The sequence below is a fragment of the Miniopterus schreibersii genome (assembly GCF_964146895.1).
Source record: "Miniopterus schreibersii genome assembly, chromosome: 6".
Classification (NCBI taxonomy): Eukaryota; Metazoa; Chordata; class Mammalia; order Chiroptera; family Miniopteridae; genus Miniopterus; species Miniopterus schreibersii.
The window spans coordinates 41,102,128-41,122,488 of NC_138107.1; the positions used below are offsets into that span (position 1 = coordinate 41,102,128).

The following is a 20,361-nucleotide window of genomic DNA, read 5'->3' on the forward strand; positions in this document are numbered from 1 at the left end:
TTATCATCACCATTATCTCAATGCAGGGGGCAAGTTTCTTGAGCAGTGATTATATCTCTTGATTTGGGGGGTGAGGTGGGAAAGTTGTCTGGTCAATTTAAGATACTATAAGTTTAAAGCATTCTCTTCTGCCACATCTCTCATTTTCAGAAGAAATTCAAGAACAATGTTTTCTATCAATTTTGTCCCATCCCCCACCTGTTTGTCTCAACTTTGAAACCACAGTGGTAAGCACCACAGCAACTAGAAAACTTCTAAGGGAGGGGGGCAGCTAAGGTTGTCCCATAGCAATGTTAGATGGAAAGTAACAGAGAGCAAAGATGAGTGCTGGGAAATGGGTTCTGTATTCATCAGCATTCAAATGCGCATTTAAGTTCCAGCCCTCCTTAACTGCTTCAGAAAAAAAACTTGAGAGGGGCAAATCCATAGACAAACCACCACAGAAAAAGCCTACAGAATACAACTCAAATAGAACAGGTTATTTTTAGACATTTCTTACAAGCATAAACAAAAAAAGAGCAGTATATGGGAAACAAAAAGGGGAAAAGCCAGAGAATCGATAAGTAAGGAAGACTAACGTTTTGGTATTCTGAGCTTGGTTGGGGAGAAGAAATGGTGATGGTAAAGTGAAAATGAGGAAGAAGGTGTTCGAAGTGAGCACTCGTGGCAACTTTTCAAATTTCGAGAAACTTACAAAGGCATTATTTCAAGGATGTATGCATAGAAACATACTATAACACCTCCCTACTGATTTTCCTTTACTGCTGGTTAGGTAATAGCAAGAAGTGTGAGTAATATGGTACTGAAGTATCTCCCCAGAGAAGAAGGTGATGTGTTCTGCATCAATTTAAAGACATGAATGGAAAGAATTAAAGATGGCCACAAATATTTGCCACTAAGAGATGTAGTCTATTTTCCTCCCCCTGAATGTGGGCTCATCCTGTGACTTGTTTTCACCAGCAGAATGTGAAAGTGACGCTGGGCCTATTCCAAGACCAGACATTTTTACCATCTTGGAGTCCTGAGCACCTCTGTAAAGAGGTCTGGCTACTCTGCTGGAGAGATAATGTGGAGAGAGAGAGAGATGCCTGGCTGCTCTCAGGTGAGCTGCCCCACAAATAAATGAGCCACCTGTATTTCCAACCCCAGTATAATCTCCAGAAAAACAGAGCTGCATAAATGACCATAAGCAAGAAAAAGAATTACTGAGCTAAACCATCCCTGATTTTTTGATCTGTGGAGTCATGAACATTAAAATGGTTATTTTAAGACACTAATCAGGAGTTGGCAAGCTTTTTCTTAGAGTCAGATAGTAACCACCTGGTCTCAACTATTCAACTCAATTCTAGTTAACTGTCATTGTAGTATAAAAGCAGCCACCATAGACAATATATAAATGAATGTGCAAGCCTGTGTTCCAATAAAACTTTACTGAAACATGTGACATGCTGGATTCTGCCCATGGGCTGAAGGTTGCTAATCCCTGTATTAAGTTTTGGAGTGGTTGTTATGCAAGAAGAGAGAACTGAAATGGCAGGCACATTTCTTTGTGTGGTGGCCATAGGATGACCACATGAAGTCCCTCTCCTCTTTGTGATACAACAAATGTTTAAACTTTAAGTATCATGACTGGGGTGCACTGGTACTATGAGATTTATTCATAGTATCTGACTGCTACATAGGAACATTAGTTTACTTGACAATCAGTCCTTATCATAAACAGATGAGTTTACTGAGTCTTATAGGATCTGTCTTTTCTAAGAACACAGATGAATAGCAGAGTCGGTGCAAATGTGGAATCCAAAGAACCCACCCGCCCCTGATTATCCAGGTGCTAATCATATCTAAGTTGAATTAAGTTATCCTCATAACTTATAATGTGTTAGAAAACCTAAAGTCATATTTCCCATATCAATTTTTAAAAATCTTCCACAGAATATATAGTTAAGGAAACAAAAGGCTCTAGGTAAGTTCTATTTTTCTAAATGGGAAAAATTTCATTAAGACTCTTCTCCAGCTTTTAGGAAGGCAAATTCAATACCTCTGATGATTTTCACAAGCTGTAAACCCGTTCTTTGAAAGTGTTTCCTTTTCTCTTTTGATTACTTAAAAAAAGTTCAAATAATTAGATGGTTGTACTGATAGCTACTGATAGCTTATAAGAAAGTTATTATGAAGACTATTTAGAGGCATATTAAAACTTCAAGCTATTTTCTGATACTTAATTCAAAATGAAAGAGAACCCATAATAATCACTAGACATTTATTATCAGAGTCCAAAAATTTTTATTCAATTTACTGTGATTTTAAGAAAATATAGTCTCATTGGTTTTCAATTTTTCTACATGTAATTTCATGAGAACTCAGACGATAATAGTAAAACACTCACCTGCTCAGCCAACTGATTAACCAACACATAAGAAGAGTAGACACTCACCTGAATTCAACCACAATCTTGTTCTGGGGAAGACCAGAGAAAAGCTCACTTTTTAATCCGTATTTTGAGTCATCTTCGATTACTTGTTTTAGCACTGTCTGAAAAGTAAAGGCTGAGATTTAATGATAGAAAAAAACTGCAATTTTCTTAACTACTTTGCTACTGGAAATTAAATGTTGCTAATTTGCTCATTCTAATTTATGGAACTGAGAATTTCACAGCACTGTCAGCAGCACCACCTTCTTGAGTTCATATCTATGGGGCATCTGTGCTTTATACATCCTGTCTATTCCTCCTCCCAGTGACTGAAGATGTAGATATTTTACAGGTGAAGGAACTGAAGTTTAGAGAGGTTAAGTAACTGCCAAAAGTCTCATAGCAGATAGTAACAACAAAACCAGAAGCAGCATCTAACATTTATTGACTGCATACTACGTGTCAGGCACTGTTCTAAGCATTTGCTAAGTATTTACCCATTTAATCCTCACAACAATCTTAAGAGATAAGTATCATTTTTACAATTGAGAAAATAGAAGCACAGAGAGGTTAAGTAACTTTTCCAAGGTCATATGGCTATCAAGTCATGTAGTAAAAATTGTTTTCACTCCATAGCTATGTGCTAATTATTGTATGCTGCTGCTACTTTTGTGATACTAATGATCACAAGTAATGGTAGAAAACAAATAAAAAATTATAATTCAAATGCCTATTGGTTACATAAGTAAAAAACCAGGAAATCTTACAGAAACTGCAAAACATATTCCAGGTTTTTAGTTATTAACACAGAACTACTGTATAGTTCACTGTATGCATATAGATTTTTTCCAATGGTGATGATTTATTTATTTATTTTAGGGTTTTAAATTTTTGTAATAAATTTTTATTTACTCTTATATTGTTTTTTGCTTCTCATACTGGATTCTGAGTCCCAAATATGCAGTTTATGATGTGAAGAATTTTACTATCATAGTGTTGATTCACATGGTCACATGGAAAAGGCAGAGAGGTAGCAGGAAGCAGCAAAGTAATACTTTTAAGATGCATCTACAGAGTGCTAGGTTCAAGTCTAGATGCTTTTATGTTATCTTTAAGCCTTACAACCTTAGAAGTGGGCAACACTTGCCATTGAACAGCTGCAAAGACTAAGGTTCAGAAACAGCATTTATCTGCCCAAGGACACAGAGAAAATAATATTTTTTTTCTCTTACACTGTATAGTAGGTCACAGAGATAAAGGATTAATAAATAGACATAAAAGAGAATAATGCCTGTCATACACTAGGGACCTATTAAATGTTAATTACTCCATGAATATGGGCAACGAGAAGACTGCAAGTGGGGAGGTAAACAGTGAGAAGAAATTCATACTCAGATTATTCTAAAGTTAAAGTCTGCCCATCCTTTTCACTTTCCATTCCTTTTTATGTAATGGATGGTAGATGCCATGAACGCTAATAGCAGTAAATTAGAATTCTCTTTTACAAATGACTCTCAGTTCATTGATTTCTCTGGCCCAAACAAAAAAGTAACTTTAATAAAGATCTTGTATGTTTCACTTCCAATTTGATCCACCTGCCACCTGGAGCTTTTTTCTCTATTATGTCACTGAAAGTGCTCTCCAAATCAAAATTCTAAATGCCAAACCTAAATGAATGCTTAAATTTTGTTTAGTATATTACTTTAATAAATATACCAGTTTTGTAAAATGAAAAAATAAACAATTAAGGTAAGGCTAAAGTCTAGAGTCCATTCTGATCATCTGCCCTAACCTTGGTCCCTTCCGGCCTTCCTCAGGGATAACTACTTTCATACACCGTCTTAGCTGATGACTGCTCTCTTCTCCTTGGTTGTAATGACATCACTCTCTACAGATTTTTGCTTCTCAGTTCCCTTTGCAGGCTCTTCTTCCACTGCCTGTCGCTGTACTCCCCACCTTGCACTCCTTCCTGGCTTCTAGCTCCTTACTTTACACATCTCCTAGGTATAAATTGCTAAGACTTCAACTACTACTTACCTAATAAAATCTCTCTTGTGCTACAGAGTAATATATCCAGTTCAGAACTGGACAGCTCTCTCAGGCACTTCAACAGAATATACTTCTCTTCCTTCTATTCTCCATTTCCATGAACTTTATCCCCCGCTAACCAAGTCTGAAACCTAAGAGTTCCTAAGATTTACCCTTTTCCCTCCCTAATATCCACAACCAATCACTTATTAATCACCAAGCCCTGCTCATGCTATTTCCTAAATATCATTATAGTTATACCTTCTGCCCTGGTTCAGAGCCTTATCATCCATCAGCTATATCAGTACAAAGCAACAACCACAACAAAACAATAACACCTAGCTATCTTATGTAATGTACATATAAATACACACATTGGGGTTAGGAGTGCTGAGCCCTGATGCAGTGAAAAATCCATGTATAACTTTTGACTCCCCCAAAATACTAACAGCCTACTGTCGACTGGAAGGAAGTCTTACTGATAAACAGTTGATTAACACTCTTTTTTATGTTACATGTATTATATACTGTATTCTTACAATAAAGTATAACTATTAAATGAAATTTCATTAGTGTAATACCAAAAATCATTCCATGTACCAGCTGTGGAACACATAACACACCATGAAGAATGATAACACAGGGAAAAGCTAAAATTCTTTATGCAGAGCATATAAGGTGCTTCATAGTATATAATTTGATATCCTCTCTCATACCATCCTATGTGCAAAACATAATCACCTGCTGATTTCCAGACAATGCCATGTTCTTGACTGTCTGTACTCTGGCCCAAGATGTCCCCTCTGCCTGGAATGCCTGCCCATGTATCTTCCGGGTATATTCTTTATCTTTATCCCAATTCAAGGTTATTCTCCTTTTGCCTCAAGATAGACTTAAGTGTACCTTTCTTTACACTGGAGTGCAACCATCATACCCATCACACATTATACTATTTTTTGTGCTTTTCTTTTTGATCATAAGCTCCTTGAGGGCAGGATCTATGCCACTTTTATCCTTAGATTTATACTGTTATTATTATAATTATAATTTTCATAAATAGAATTTTATTTTATAATTTAAAAATTATAATTAATTTACATTATATTATAATGAATAAAATTAATTATAATTTAGGAGGTTTATTAAATTAGTGGGCATACAGAAGGAAGTTGTTAACTATAGAATGTTAGTGAGTTCATAAAGTTCCCTCATATTCCAATAGATGAACAAGCTAGAGGCCAATCTATTCATCAATATGTACATCTACATGTAAGATGTACTCAGTAATGTAAACATAGATGCATAATGAGTTTTTAATCAGAAATTAAATCTTTCAAAGGTTTCAGTTTTTGGAATGCTTTAGCAAATTAATGAATATTCTAATTGGCTGGCACTTTTTGTTTGTCTATCACTATCACCTTTTCTATGGATGACTTTTGTAATTTTATCTAACTCTTGTGGTTGCTATTTCTCTACGGCTCTCAATAGGACTTGTAAGCAAGCTACCACTACCTATTTGTCTAGTCAATTCTTTGGTCAATAGTGGAAAGTGGTTAATCATTCTTTCCATGTGTTCAGCCAACTGACACTACGTGTGACTTGAACCCATCCTGACTGCAGAATGACATAGAGTTAATTGGTAAAATAATGAACAGAATTAGAACCATTTAAATTAATATCTCTTTTTCTTTTTTTCTCAAGTCTTGGTAGAGCACACAAGTTGAATTTGGAAAATAAAAAATGCATGTGTACATGTGAAATTAAAATATTATCCACTTAGGTATACCTAAAAAACAGGATTTTGTTTGCCCTTTTCCTATTTAAATTCTTATTTTCTTTTTTCTCTCCCTAGACTGAATTAACTATTACTCCAAGTTACAGTTTTTCTTGAAAGTCATCCATAAGCTACTAACAGGTGGAAGTTTGGTACCAAAGTAACAGTTCTTCACAATGTATGAACTGGTCATATCATCTAGCTTTGAAAATTTATGATCTAGTCCCAGAGATTTGGCAGTTTTTATTGCCTTTAATTTTGCATTTTAGCCTCCTACCTTTGAGAATGATTTACATGAAGAGATTTTAAGCCACTATTAGTGATCCAAACTTAAGCTAACATTTAATCATCCCTAGTGGTGCCAGTACTAATAACTCATTTGCAATTCAGGAAAAGATAACGTTTCATGCAGGCTAAGTTTGTACAGGTGTAAGCAATGACAAATTCCTAATTCTCTGAGGAGTAAGTTTTGGATGTAGATCATTAGCTATGTCAATTTTGCGAACTTTAAAATGAAAAAAAAAAGATTATAATACTCCAAAAGGGGTTGAATGTTTTTTCTTGACACGGTCTGAAAAATTCATTAGACATGCAAATGACCACTATTTAAGGCCTGAAAATAATGGAGCCAGATGTAGATGAAATTAGACTTTGAACAAAAAAGAAATATCATTTAAAAATTATAACTTATAACATAGGCACATTCAATACTCTTTTCTTAGACTATGAGTGTTCACTGTTCTAGGATGTATCATTACTATGACACTGAGCAATCTGCTCGTTCCTTTAACAAAAACCACACTAAGATCCAGGTCCTCAAGGCCACAATGAAGGGAGAATTTCTTTGTGAGAAAGAGTAACTGGGCCTCAAAGCCCTAACTCTTATTCCCTTTGTTGTTGACTGAGAAGTGTTTGGGAATGTTTTTAATAAGTGAGCAAGTGGGCATCCTTAAACCAGATAAAATATCAGTTTGTTAACTGCAATAAAGCATGAAAATTCAAGGCCATTAAATTAAGTTATTAAGTAAATATATAAAATAAAACAAATTTAAACCACATCTTAAAATAAAAACCACACCTCTTTCAGCTAAGCTGGCTATAAAGGCAAACTCCATCTACCATAGCGTATTTTCTCATCTTAGGGAAAACAAAAACAGTACAATATTGCTGCCTATCAAATGGCCTAAAGTTTGATTGGTACTCTGGTGAGCTGCATTTCTGCTTCAATAAAATTAAGTCAGCAACTGGAAGAGTCACTTATTTAAAAAATAGTAAATTAGACTCACTGGGGTTTGCTAAATTGACATGAAATGTTATCAACAGCCCGGCAAGTTGTAGACAATGTAAAAAGCGCAAAAAAAATTTCCTTCTTGTTCTTGTAACTGATTTTGGTTAACTAATTTACCTTGAAGTAAGAGAGAAAAAAGATAAAAGGAAAAAGTTAAAAGTTCTAGAGACGAGTATGAAACACTATCTCTCCTTCAGTGAAAAAATATATTACTAGAAATTTTGGGTTTATAGTTATTTGCAATTCAAGAGGTAGCACTTACTCAGCTTGACCAACTCAATACTCGTGTGTTTTAAAAAAAAATACACCAAAGCATGCATTATGATAAAATTTAAAGTTTGATTGAGATGACATTCTCAACAAAAGGTCTCATACCATTGCCTATCCAGGATTACATGTCATCCATGGTCTTACTCATGTGAAACCGAATTCCTCTATGTGATTTCCCCAAACCCTCCAGGCCATCCTGATTTCTCTATCTTTAATCTTTCTTATGCTTATTGTACCAATTATCTTTATTTATTTTTTTAATTTATTTTTTTTTAAATTGACCTTGGGGGGGAGGGGAGGAGGAGAAACATTGATGGGTTGCCTCGGGCACAACCAGACCAGGGATTGAACCCACAACCTGGGTATGCACCCTGACCGGGAATTGAACCTGCCACCTCTTGGTGTATGGGACAATGCTCCAACCGAGCCACTCCAGCCAGGGATGTGAATTGTTTTATTAAAAGAAGAAGCTGTCTCAAGATACTTATTTTTAAACAGGTTAGAACTTGTTATTAAGATAAAAGCAACAACGATATAATATTGAAACCTTAGTCTTGATATTTCAAAGGAAAAAAAAGAAGCTGTCTTATGGTTTCATCTGTATAAATCTTATGCTTCCTATAGGTTATAGGCTACCAGAGAGCAGAAACCAGCAGAACCTTTCTGACATTCAATACAGAGTCCATGAATTCATTCAATAATAGTTATCTCACACCTACTACATGCCAGGCATTGTGCTAGGGACTGCGGATCCAATAGGGGGTGAGGAAAACAGAAACCATAAGCCCCAATGGAAATTAGAATTTAAAGGCGAGAGGCATTAATCAAATAAAAAGAATGTAAAATAGAAACTATGGTAAGTTCCTCAAGGAAAGGTATACAGTGCTATGAGAGTGTACAAATGAAGGGGTCAGAAAGCCACTGCCCAGGAAATATCAAAATCTGAAGGATAAGCAGGAGTTAACATGGGGTGGCACTCCAGGCAGAGGCATTAGAATGTGCAAAAGTTTTGAAGCAAGAAGAGGCACAATCAGTTTAACAACTGGAGGGAAACCACTGGAGCTAAAGCAGAGAGACTGAGTGAAGACACAAGAGCTGAAACATAACCCATTCTTACCTTTGTTAACAGTTCTCTGTTTATTTTGAAATTTACAGTCCCTTGACCAGTGCTGATTTCACTCACCACTGTATCACATTTTAGCTGAAAAGATAACAGATCAAGTAAAATAGGTATATTATAATATAAGCCTAAAGAGAGTTGTAGTTCTAAAACTATCAGATTTTCAACTGTCCAAAGGCAGCAGGTACGTCATCTCTCTCAGCCTCAGCCAGGCCCTGTAAGTCAATCACTCTATTTGGGCAAACGCATTTTCTTCTTTTCCTGACCAGAACACTATTCTGTATTCTGAGTCTCTTCCTTTCTCATTCCCTCACCTCAAATTCTCCATCTGACATGGAAGAAAGAGAGCATCACTTTACTCCGCCCTACGTACCCTGACCTGCAATGAAATCTCACCCACCTTTCATAGGAGCCACAGAACATGACATTCTGTCAAAGCTTATGCTAAAGCACTTGCATCAACACATAAAATGTAAATAATTTAAATACTTTGTCTTCAGTGAATATGCCTTAAAATTTTAACCAACTAGATATTCAAAGCACTTGATATAGCCATGGAACTTGAAAAAACTACCTGTTGTCACTGAAGAGCCACTAGTTTTTATTTTGAGACTAAATATTGTAATTAGAATGATTCTATTCCTGGTATATATCCTGATAAAAATCTGGGGTGGTTTTTGATCCAATAAATATTTACTCAGCTACCAAAGCTCCTTTATCATACTCATTCTTTAAACATCTTTTTCTATGATAGTCACTTTCATTGTTCCAATTCTTCAGGGTGCCCAGACATCTCTTTTGTGTCACATATTTACACTAACTACTTGGTCATTCTCTATAATCCTTTCAATTCCTCTTTTAGGTACAAAACTTATCAAGTAAATTAGAAATGAAAGAGGCTTATTAAATCATCTAACCACTTTCTCTCTGCAATCATGATTCTACTTCCATCTAATCATTTATTCTCATATTTTAATGTTCATCTTCTCAGAAACTCATTAAAAAAAGTACGACCCACTGTTCTAATTTATCAAGCTTGTTCTCCTAAATTCAGAAATCCATCCAGCTTCAATCTGTAAATTTAATTAACACTTCAGTCCTCCTGTAAGTAATTAATCAAAAAACTGAACAATGTCAGCTCAAGAAGAATGTTCTAAAACTAACTTGAAAAATCATCCTAATCTTATAGTACATGGCTAAAATGAATTTAAATTATATTTTCTAAGGTGCCTTCAACAAAGAAACATTAAATTCATTATTAGGGCTGAGATAACCTGCAGAGTATTTTTTTCTTTAAAATAAGTGCATTATAAAGTCAAAGAAAGCTAATAGGGCTAAAGTACCTTCTCTGCCAGTCGTGTGGCTTGAACTTGAATATCTGATCTTGAATGGTCACTGTTCTTCAAAAGAGAATCCAAAGAAAGCTGAAAATCAGCTACTCCTCTAAAGACAGGCATTGAAATAGAAAAAAGCTATTGTTACCCTATAAACATTACTAGTATAACAAACAAAAAAAAACCTAATCACTGTGGGTTCTTCACATGGACATAATTTTATAAGAAAGAAGGTATGCTTTCAATATATAAAGTGAAGTAGTTAGAAATATCATCACCTTGTGTTTATTTTGAACTTTATCTTTTATCATCTCATAAAATTCTTCCTCTTTTATTACCTAACTGTAGCTTTGTGATACTTCTGTGAGACAGGCAGAGCAGCCACTTAGGAAAAAAGTTAAGCCCTGCCATGTTCAGGAGTAAGCACGTGAGTGTTCGCTATATTATTCTCTATATATTCTCTGTAGTTTGCAATAGTTCAAAGTATAAAATAATTTTTAACTGTTATAGAAACATCTACATAAGTACCCATATTGACATCTGATATTCAATAAGAAACCAGAGCATGAGACTCTATGGGTAGAGTGAATTGAACCACTGTCTGTCTAGCCCACTCTGATTGACACAAAAGACACATTTTAGAGGGGCACAAGTGACTCTATTCTTATCACTCTTCAAATTTAGAAACATGCCTAAAAAATCCTCTGTATCTTCTGTTAAATAGCACATTAAAGAACCTAGTCAACAATGGCCATTAGGAATTTTCCTGAGCCTTAATCCATTATCCAATATCCTAGTGGGAACTATGCTTACCTACCCAAACTCATCTACTGACATTTAAGCTGTAACTACAGATCCAAGTTCATCTATTAATCAGTGTCTGTGTGATCTTGGGCATGTTGCTTAAACCTCCATTGTAACTTATAGGTAAAATGGTAATAATAGCACCTACTTCATAGTGTTGCTGAGAAATTAAACTCTGGTTAAATAATCCTAATCCTAGTTATCATGTAAAATAAAAATGTTTACTAGTACCAGTATTGAGCCTTCAGAATTATTCTCTCTGTAGTTCCTCATATACTAGCTTGGTTGGCAAACTGTACTCTTTTTCCTAAGACTATTCTCTAATGATAAAATCTGATTTTCTAAAGATTAACTTTAACTGTGGAAACTCATATAAGGTCTGGATGTATTTATTTTATTTATCCATTTCAAAGGACTTTGATAGCTTAGCCAAAAATTTGCACCAATAATGTGGGACACTGAAGATACTAGTTTAACAAAATGGAAATAATAAACAAACACAAAGTTTTTTTAATGAAAAAATATTAAATTAAAAGTAATAGGATCCATAATAACATTTGTTAAAATTATACAGGTTTGAATATACCAAAGATTGAACTATGATTTTAACATACAGCGAGGATACTTTATAAAAGGTTAAATATGACCATAAACCTATAGGATGGCTCTCGAAACACAGAGGTCACATGATTTTTTTATAGATAGTTATTTAAAATCATGGATAGGAGGTATCTACAATTTTATTCTAGACATGAATAATAAACTGGTTCAACTGAATTTTAAAATTTTATTATCTCAATACAATCACAAATATTCCCAATTAGTTCAGTGGAAGAAGGACAAATTTTTAAAAAATCATCCTTTTTAGTCTATTAAAAATGATAAACAATAATTTATTAAACTAGGAATATTTAACCCTTTGTGGTCGTTTGTCTACTCTCAGCCACCAAAGCTTTATTACCGTTCCGGTCGTATGTCTGCTCTCAGCCACCACAGCAAGGAACTGTACGAATCTTAACTCCATTCATGTATCAGTTCATAATTTCTCTGAAAGCTCTTAATTCCGACCAGTACGACACCCATGTCCAAATTTAATACGACCGCAAAGGGTTTTAAAACACGAATTCTGAAATTAGGTGAAGGGTTTATTTGGCAGTAAAAAAGACCCAAAAGGAAAATAAATGCTTTAAGGAGGTAGGTGAAGGATCAACCAGACTTTACCTATTTCCCAGTTTTCTCTTTTGGAAGCTTTCAATTATATACACACAAGAAAGTTTGGCTTTGTCTATTTAAAGATGTAATTCTTAAATGTGAATTATGTAAAAAGTCTGAAAAAATTCTAAACGTCCATCAACAGGGGAGCATTAGAGTATTACTTAGCCATTGTTGAGAATGATGTCAAAGGATTTAAAAAGTATACGGTAGTTTAGTCTTCTGTATTTTCCTTAAGATTTATCTGTTTTGTTTTTGTGATAGAAAAACTAATTTAAGAAAAAAACCTTTAAAAAGACATAACATCTAGACTATGAAAAGCAGTGCTGTCAAAACAACCCATTGTGAAGAAGGAGAGTGGGTAGGGGTAGAGATGAAACAAAACTGGCCATGATCCAATGACAGTAATTGATGGGCACACAGGGGTCATTAATCTATTTCCTTTACTTTAATACTGTTTATATTTTTAAAAAGTTTAAAAAGCAATAGCTACTTTCCCACTCCTTCTGAGGAGTAGTTGTTGTGCCAGAGTGAAATCCTTAGATGTGAGTACTGCTGGCTTGTAACAATTATTAATCCTCTCTATTATGATCAGTATTAAATAGAAATTCCACCATAGTTGAAAATATAATTAAACCAGTAGACCTGAGTAAATTGATTCACATCACATTAAATAAGCCACATTAACAAAAATAATATTTCTTAATCTCCTGGCACTTAATAGCATTTTAGAATAAAGTTAGAAATATAGAACAATTAGGCTTAGTTTTAGTACTGTAAAGGACACTTGGGTTTATTATGGCAAAGCATTAGAAATTCCCTTTGTTTTAAATAAATGTAATATGTAGAATTTTAGACTTGTAGCCTAGAAAATATCTGAAATCCTCCCCAATGTTTATTTTCTATAAACTAAAGTCTTAGCATTTCAGATTGTTAGAGTGGAGCTGCCCAAAGGAGCTCCAGGCAGGTAAAGGAAATTTTACCACAAGACGGGCCAAGACGGTTCAGCTTATTAAAGGCCTTTGAAACATAAAATAAAAAGAGAGACATTCCCATGACTATGCAGAATGTCATTTACAGATTTTATGAAATAGGTAACTGGTTTGGAACAATACATCAATGTGCATATAATTATAAGGTCTCTTTGTTCAGCAGTTCTTAGAACTCAATATAGAAGATATTGCAGCAGGCCATTTTAAAGATGCTCTCTTCTAGCCCTGGCCAATTTGGCTCAGTGGTTAAAACATTGGTCCTCGGAATGAAGGATCCTGGGTTTGATTCTGGCCAAGGGCATGTACCCCAGTTGCAAGTTTGATCCCCAGCCCTGGTCGGGGCATGTGCAGGAGGCAGCCAATCAATGTGTCTCTCTCACATCGACGTTTCTCTCTCTCTCTTTCTCTCCTCCCTTCCACTCTCTGAAAAGCAATGGAAAAAATATCCTCTGGTGAGGTTAAAAAAAAAAAAAAAAAAAGATTTTCTCTTTTACAATGCCATATGTAGCTTTCTTTTCCTTTTCCACTTATCTTTTTGTCTATTCTGGGAGCAAGAATATTTATCCTACTGTATCTAACATCCTGACAAAGGGGACAAAACATAAGGACATAATGATACTGATGATCATTACATCTTTCTAAACTTAGAGTTTAAATGCCTACTATAGTGAATTTCTTGTCATTATTAATTGAATGAGAAGGCATTTTATCCAAATATTAAAGTTTTCTAGCCAAATGGTAAACAAGTATTATTTAGAATGACCAAACTCACGAAGAGATAGATATTTTCCTTCATCCAACCGGCAACTATTGGTTGCAAGTAGTCCTAACCAATAGTTGTCTGTATCACTGGTAGTCCTCCAATAGAGACCCCCCAAAATCCACAAAAACCTAGCAGGTAAATGTTGTACAATGATATTCAAGATTCAGATAGGTGTGTAATCTCTCAGGCCTTCAACAGCCCTGGGATCCTCGCCCCAGTCTTGGCTCTTCCCTTTGCTATTACAGGATTAAATGTGAACCTCATTCTTCATTCTTCATAAAGATTTTGCCGTAAGTATAGTTATTAAGTAACTTAAGTATAGCATAAGTAAATATCAAAACAACACAAGGATACTACTACTTTGGTTCATTTCAAGGAAATTGAAGAATAACATTTTTTTGTATATTTATAAAGTCAGCAACATTTTAAATTATTACAAATATACTTAACTCTTTTCTGGAAACTGGAACTGCAGATATTGACTTGATCAAGCTTTCTGGTGGAAGATCCAATACTTTGGAAAGCTAAAAATAAAGAAAAAACAAAACCGAGCAAGACTGTTAATATATTTTTTCCAGATTCAATGTACTAGTACTCAGCAATAAAAGGAATACTGAGACACCTAACAACATAAATGAGCCTCAGATGCACTATGCTAAGTGACAAAAGCCAGACTCAAAAGGCTTACAGTGTATGATTCAATTTACTTATAATTCTGGAAAACCCCAAACTTTCAGGATGAAGGATAGATCTGTGGTTACCAGGGACTGAGGGTGAGAAGAGGGTTTGACTCTAAAGTAACAAACATAACTGCCTACACCCACCAAAAAAATTTTTTTAAATTTGTAAATTAAAAAAATTTTTTTTCCACAAAAAGAGAGATGAACCACTGAGGAAACAAAGATAATTCATTTTATTCATTCATAAAGTACTTATTGAGTACCTATTTTGTGCTAAGCACTATTCTGGGAATTGGGGATACAGCAAAAGAGACAAAAATCTCATGGCACTTAAAAATAAACAAACAAGCAAACAAATAAATAATGAGAAAAATATGAAACCCAGGATAGCAGGGGTGGGGGCATTTGTATTTTTTAAAAGCTCCTTGAATGAGTGTAATACATAGCAACAGTTGTGAACTACTGCCCTAATCAATCCCATTTATTGAATAATTCTTACATGGCAGGCACATCTTACATGCCTTCATTTTTCCTTGAAATAATCCCATGACTTTCTCACTATTACAGATTTTATTTCAAGAATGATGAAACTGAAATACAAAGAATTTATGTAACTTGCTTAAGTGAAAAAGCTCAGATGTGAATGCAAGCAATCTAAAACCAGAACCTACACTCAACCCATGTCATACCTATATTCTTTCAATGAGAAATGCATGAAAACAGTGAGATAGCAGTACAGCCATAATGAATTTAAAATTGTCTTCATCTTTCTTCCCTGCCTCCTCAATTTTGATGAAGCCTTTGCAACAGACAAACCATGGCTGTTGAGGGAGAAGACAAGGGAGAAATGGGGTAAATAGGAAAAGTAAAGAAGATAAGAAGAAATATTCTTCAGAAGTGTTTGTAACCATTCTGGAGTGTCTCCTGACTAGTAACATTACTTTCAAATTGTAAAAAAAAAAAAAAAAAAAATTGTTGAATTTCACAAACGTTAGAGGGAAAAAGTCAAAACTTGAAGACTTGGAGTTGTCATTTATCTTTAAGATGCTCTGTACGTTTCTGCTTCGATCTAGTATATGATTTTTAAATTTAAATTTCAAAGTACAGTCTTTATTTTTAAATTATCTAGTCTTTAGGAACTACATTACTGTATCCCCTACAAAAAGGTATTTCTTTAGGATATTTTCTCAGAAGTAGATAAATATTTTCAAAGCATTTAAAGGCTGTAACAGTTCATGTTTATACACAAAATGTTCCTGCCAATGCAGATACTCAGTAATAAAGGTTCTGTTATAATTTCTCTTAGAAAAAAAGGGTTCAAATTCCAGTTCAACTTTTACTAGCTATGCGTCTTTGGGAAAGTCATTTTACATGGATAAGCTTAAATTTTCACATCTGACAAATAGGGATAATACATCTGTTAAATAATAAGCCAGGGGTCTTGTGAGGATTAAGAAAAATGTGTCACATAATAAGGATGTAATAAATATTATTTCCTTCTTCCTTTCAAAGGTTTTATTTTGGACACATCTCAAAAACTTATCCATAACCACTAACATTTTCTGCCTTTCTTAAATAGAACTAAAATTTGCTGAAGAAAAAGGTGATACAGATAATTTTAAAGCATTTCAGGTGACAAATACGTTGTGAACTTAGGTCACAAAATGTTTACATTCAATTCAACAAAACAAAAAATTCTCTTTCTTATATAAACTAAAAACTACTTTAAAATGTTTATTTCTTTTATTATTACATCTCACTTGCTCCAAAGGGCTCCGAGGGGGCTTAAAAACATAAAAATAAAGTGGAAGTGTAAAATTATACCAGAAAACACAAGCTAAAGATAGTTACTATGCTTCTTGGAAACCAAGGCACAAAGGGCACATAGCTACGCAGCGGGTTTTATCCAGTAAGAGATCTAGCAAGTCAGGAGGAACAAATTTTTCCTAAAAGTAAATTCTAAGACCAAGTTATATTCACATGAAGATATGAACACCAAAATAGAAAGTATCTTCAATAGTAGTTTTACAGAGGCACAGAAACATTCTTGTAATAAAAGGATGAGGGGGAAAAGAGGTACACGGAGTTACTGTTTAATGGTCAGACTTTCAGTTTTGGGCAAGATGAAAAGAATTCTGGAGCAGCAAAGCAAGAGGACAGGAAGATAGGTACATTGGTTCTCCAGTAGCAAATACATAAGGATAGAGACAAAGCCCAAAGCCATTCTTCAAAAAGTGATAGCCAAGGACAGATATAAAAGATTCTGAAGCAGAATAGAGCAGTCTTATTTAGCAGGGCATCCTAACTAGGTCTCACTTATCAGAAGCCCTGGGGCTGAATCAATAAAACCCAAGATAAATTAAAAATATTCATAGATATATATCTTGGCTCCTCCAAAAGCAGGGCTTGAGAAAAGGATTGTATGCAGGTAGTCTATTTGGGAGGTGATTCCTGAGGGTAGAAGTGATTGGGGAGAGTAAAAGAGGAGAAAAAGTTAATGTAAGATTGCGCTATCAAGGTCACTACTATAGGCAATGCGGGCTTAATTTCCATAACTACCTCCTAAGAACATACACAATGTTAACCAAAATTGTCTATCCAAAAATAGGAAGCAGGAGCTTTCATGCCCATTGACTGAAGGCCGTCCTTGACATTAACTCCACCACACCTCAACTGATATGGGCTGGGACTAGAAGGCTTTCAGACAGGATGGGATGCTGTTAGCAATAAGTGAATGGAAGCACAGGTGAAACTGTTCATACAAGTGGCCGCTGGAATCACAGGTGTGACCAAGTGATGGGAGATAATAGGGCATAATATTCAATAAAAGGAAAAATGTCCCTGAAATAAAGAACCAAATTTAAATTGTAGTATATTATGGCAACGGCACACTAGTCAGCAGTAAAATGAAAAATTAAACCTTAATGTATCATTATAGATAAATCTTTTTTAAAAACTGAGGCAAACAAACAAAAAAACCCAGGTGGCAGAAGGATATAGTTTAATTACCACTTATATAAAATTTAATAATTGAAAAGTAAATTATTGCAAGTATTAAAATCTCCTGGCTACCCATTCCTGGTTTCAAATTCTCTTTCTTCACATTTGACGTTTTGTGTTTACCATATCTGTGCAAGTCACTTACAACCTATGAATGCATCCCAATTAGTAACAGGTACATGAATATTACCTTTATTCTTCTCCATGATTAAATATTTCATTAAAAAAAGAAACAATCTACAAATCAAAGTAAATTACTATGTCAGGAAAATATAATACATAAAGTTTAACAGAGATACATCAGGCTAAGTTACTAAATTTCAAAAAATAAAGCACCCAATCAAAAATCCAGAGATGAAAAAAAATGCACTTTACTTTATAGCCATGTTACCTAATCACATGGTTAAAGCAAATAACTTAGCAATGATATTCTACCAGACTAGATTCATCCACTAGAGAAGTTGCAGACTGGTATGTTTGTTTCACCTGCTTAGTTGTTGTTTTTAGTTTGAATTAGTTGTCAACATATGAAAATTGGAAACTAAAAAATAACATTGGATTGTTCTAGCATTTGCATCTGTGGTACAAGTCTTTGGAAAATTCAAAATCAGAACTAAACAATTTTGTTATCGCTTTATTTCTAAAATGAAGATTTTTGATATTATTTCTAAATCTATTATTTTGATATTATTTCTAAACATGCTAATTTTCTAATGATTAAACCTCCTTTTGATATACCCAGGGTTATTTTATCTGAAAAGTCATAATTTCTTTAAAAAAAGTTTTTAAAAAATAAAGCGCCATGAGCCTCTCTTGAAAAAGCTACTTATAAAGAAATCCAGCTAATTAAGCCATGCGCCAGGAAAAGCATTATAGAAAGCATCTTATCCAAGTCAATATAAAATGAACAGCAGACAAGTTGTGCAGATATGGTTAATAAACATACTATGAGTGTTACAAACTTTGAGTGAGAAAGTTACCCAAACAAATTAGGAAAGGTAGAAGAAAGTTATGCCAACTACAAGAGTTCTAATGTCCTGGTCTCCCAGGCTAGGGGTTAATACTGTCTAAATTTGAAACATCAAGATTTTAAAGAAACACTCCAAATTGTAATGTTCTGCATAATCTCTTTTCTTAACTACAGAGGACTCATTTAGGAAATACACCAATAATTCTTTGAACTTTGGTTTCTTTTTCTGTCATTAAATTCAAGCAAAACTATGTTTAATACTTTTTATTTAAAACAGTATTTCAGTTATGGATACATGGGGAATCCTAGCACTATTACACTTTTAGTAGTTGGACATTTCTCGTCATAGAACTTTTAAAGAAGCAAACAAACCTAAAAATAAAAACTCATTACAGTACAGCCCAATTTTTATAAAAAGCGTATCTACCCTGTCTTCCTATCTTCCTTCCCTCTTTTTTCCTGCCTGTACACCTGCAAAGAAATATATCTAAATGAAAGTCAACCTGTTGACGATGATGATTTATAGGAACGTTTAAATTCTTTGCACCTTTTGTATCACTTAATTCTTAACAATAAACAGATATTGCTTTTGCAAAAATGAAAAATATTTTTTTTTCTTTACAAAAGTACAACTTTATAAAAGTACTGCTAAGGAATTTTCATTGAAAATTAAACAAGGTTCAGATATGTAGCTTTCTGGTAATCTAACTTCATGTGTGGCTAAAGCATTCACTGAGGGTAATGTATAACTAGGTCCCCCACATCAGAAAGCCTTTGGGATGGTAGTGGTGTGGAAAGGGGGTTCACAATACTGTTCTCAGTATTCTAATTTAACATAATAATGAACAATATTTATTGAGTGTTTACAATGTACCAAACACAATCCTAAGTATTATATATGTATTAATTCATTATATCCTAATGACAAGCCTATAAAGTAGCTAAATAATTTTCCAGATTTTACAAATGAGGGACAGAGAACTTACATACCTACCAGAGAAGCTGGATTTAAACCTACATGTCTTCATGGTCAGTGTTCTTAATCACTATACCTGTGGTTCCCACAATTTGCTACACATTGGAATGGGACCCAGGAATCTTTAGGAAATACTGATGCCTGGCTCATGCAAACATCGTGATTTAATTAGCACAGGGTGTGACCTGAGTAACAAGCTGTTAAAAAGTTCTTGGGTTGATTGCAATGTGCAGTGAAGTGTGGGGAACGCAGCCCTATACCTTTCTGCCTCCTGGTCGTCCTTGGTCAGTAGTTATAACGCCTGGATGAACATCAAAATCACCTGATGACTTTTAGAGCTTCAAGACCCATAGAGTGGGCCTGGGCTTACGTATTTTTTTAATGCTCAAGTGATTCCAGTCTGCAGCCAAGGCTTGAGAACCACTGCTTAGGAAGATAGCAGCTGCCCTCCATGTTAACAATCAGGACTAATTATTACCTGAGAATTCAGGGGGTAAGAGTCCAGAACTAATTTTTAAGAACTTAATTTTCCTATAAGAACCCTCAGTTTTTCTTTCTTCAGACACTCTGGGTATTGCATAGTTGTACTTTTTGGTTTACGATCCTTGAGTAAATCTTTATGTTTCACTAGGTCAACATTAATTTCTGCGGGGTCTAATCATGGCCCAGTAACTTTCAACCCAGATAAAGCATACAAAGCTGTAGGGTGGGAAGGAGAGAAGGAAGCAACATGAGCC

The 20,361-nt window shown here is 34.5% G+C and overlaps 1 protein-coding gene across 2 annotated transcripts in view; it reads right to left on the minus strand.

Moving 5' to 3' along the window:
• The window catches only part of RARS2 (arginyl-tRNA synthetase 2, mitochondrial), a 51,912-nt gene that overhangs the window by 31,247 nt on the left and 304 nt on the right, over positions 1-20,361 (minus strand). For both annotated transcript variants that reach the window (XM_081140940.1, XM_081140941.1), the window contains exons 2-5: positions 14,449-14,522; positions 10,237-10,336; positions 8,891-8,974; positions 2,438-2,535 (exon numbers count right to left, since the gene is read on the minus strand). In XM_081140940.1, the coding sequence (XP_080997066.1) occupies positions 2,438-2,535; positions 8,891-8,974; positions 10,237-10,336; positions 14,449-14,522 (356 nt within the window). The remainder of the gene's footprint in view (positions 1-2,437; positions 2,536-8,890; positions 8,975-10,236; positions 10,337-14,448; positions 14,523-20,361) is intronic.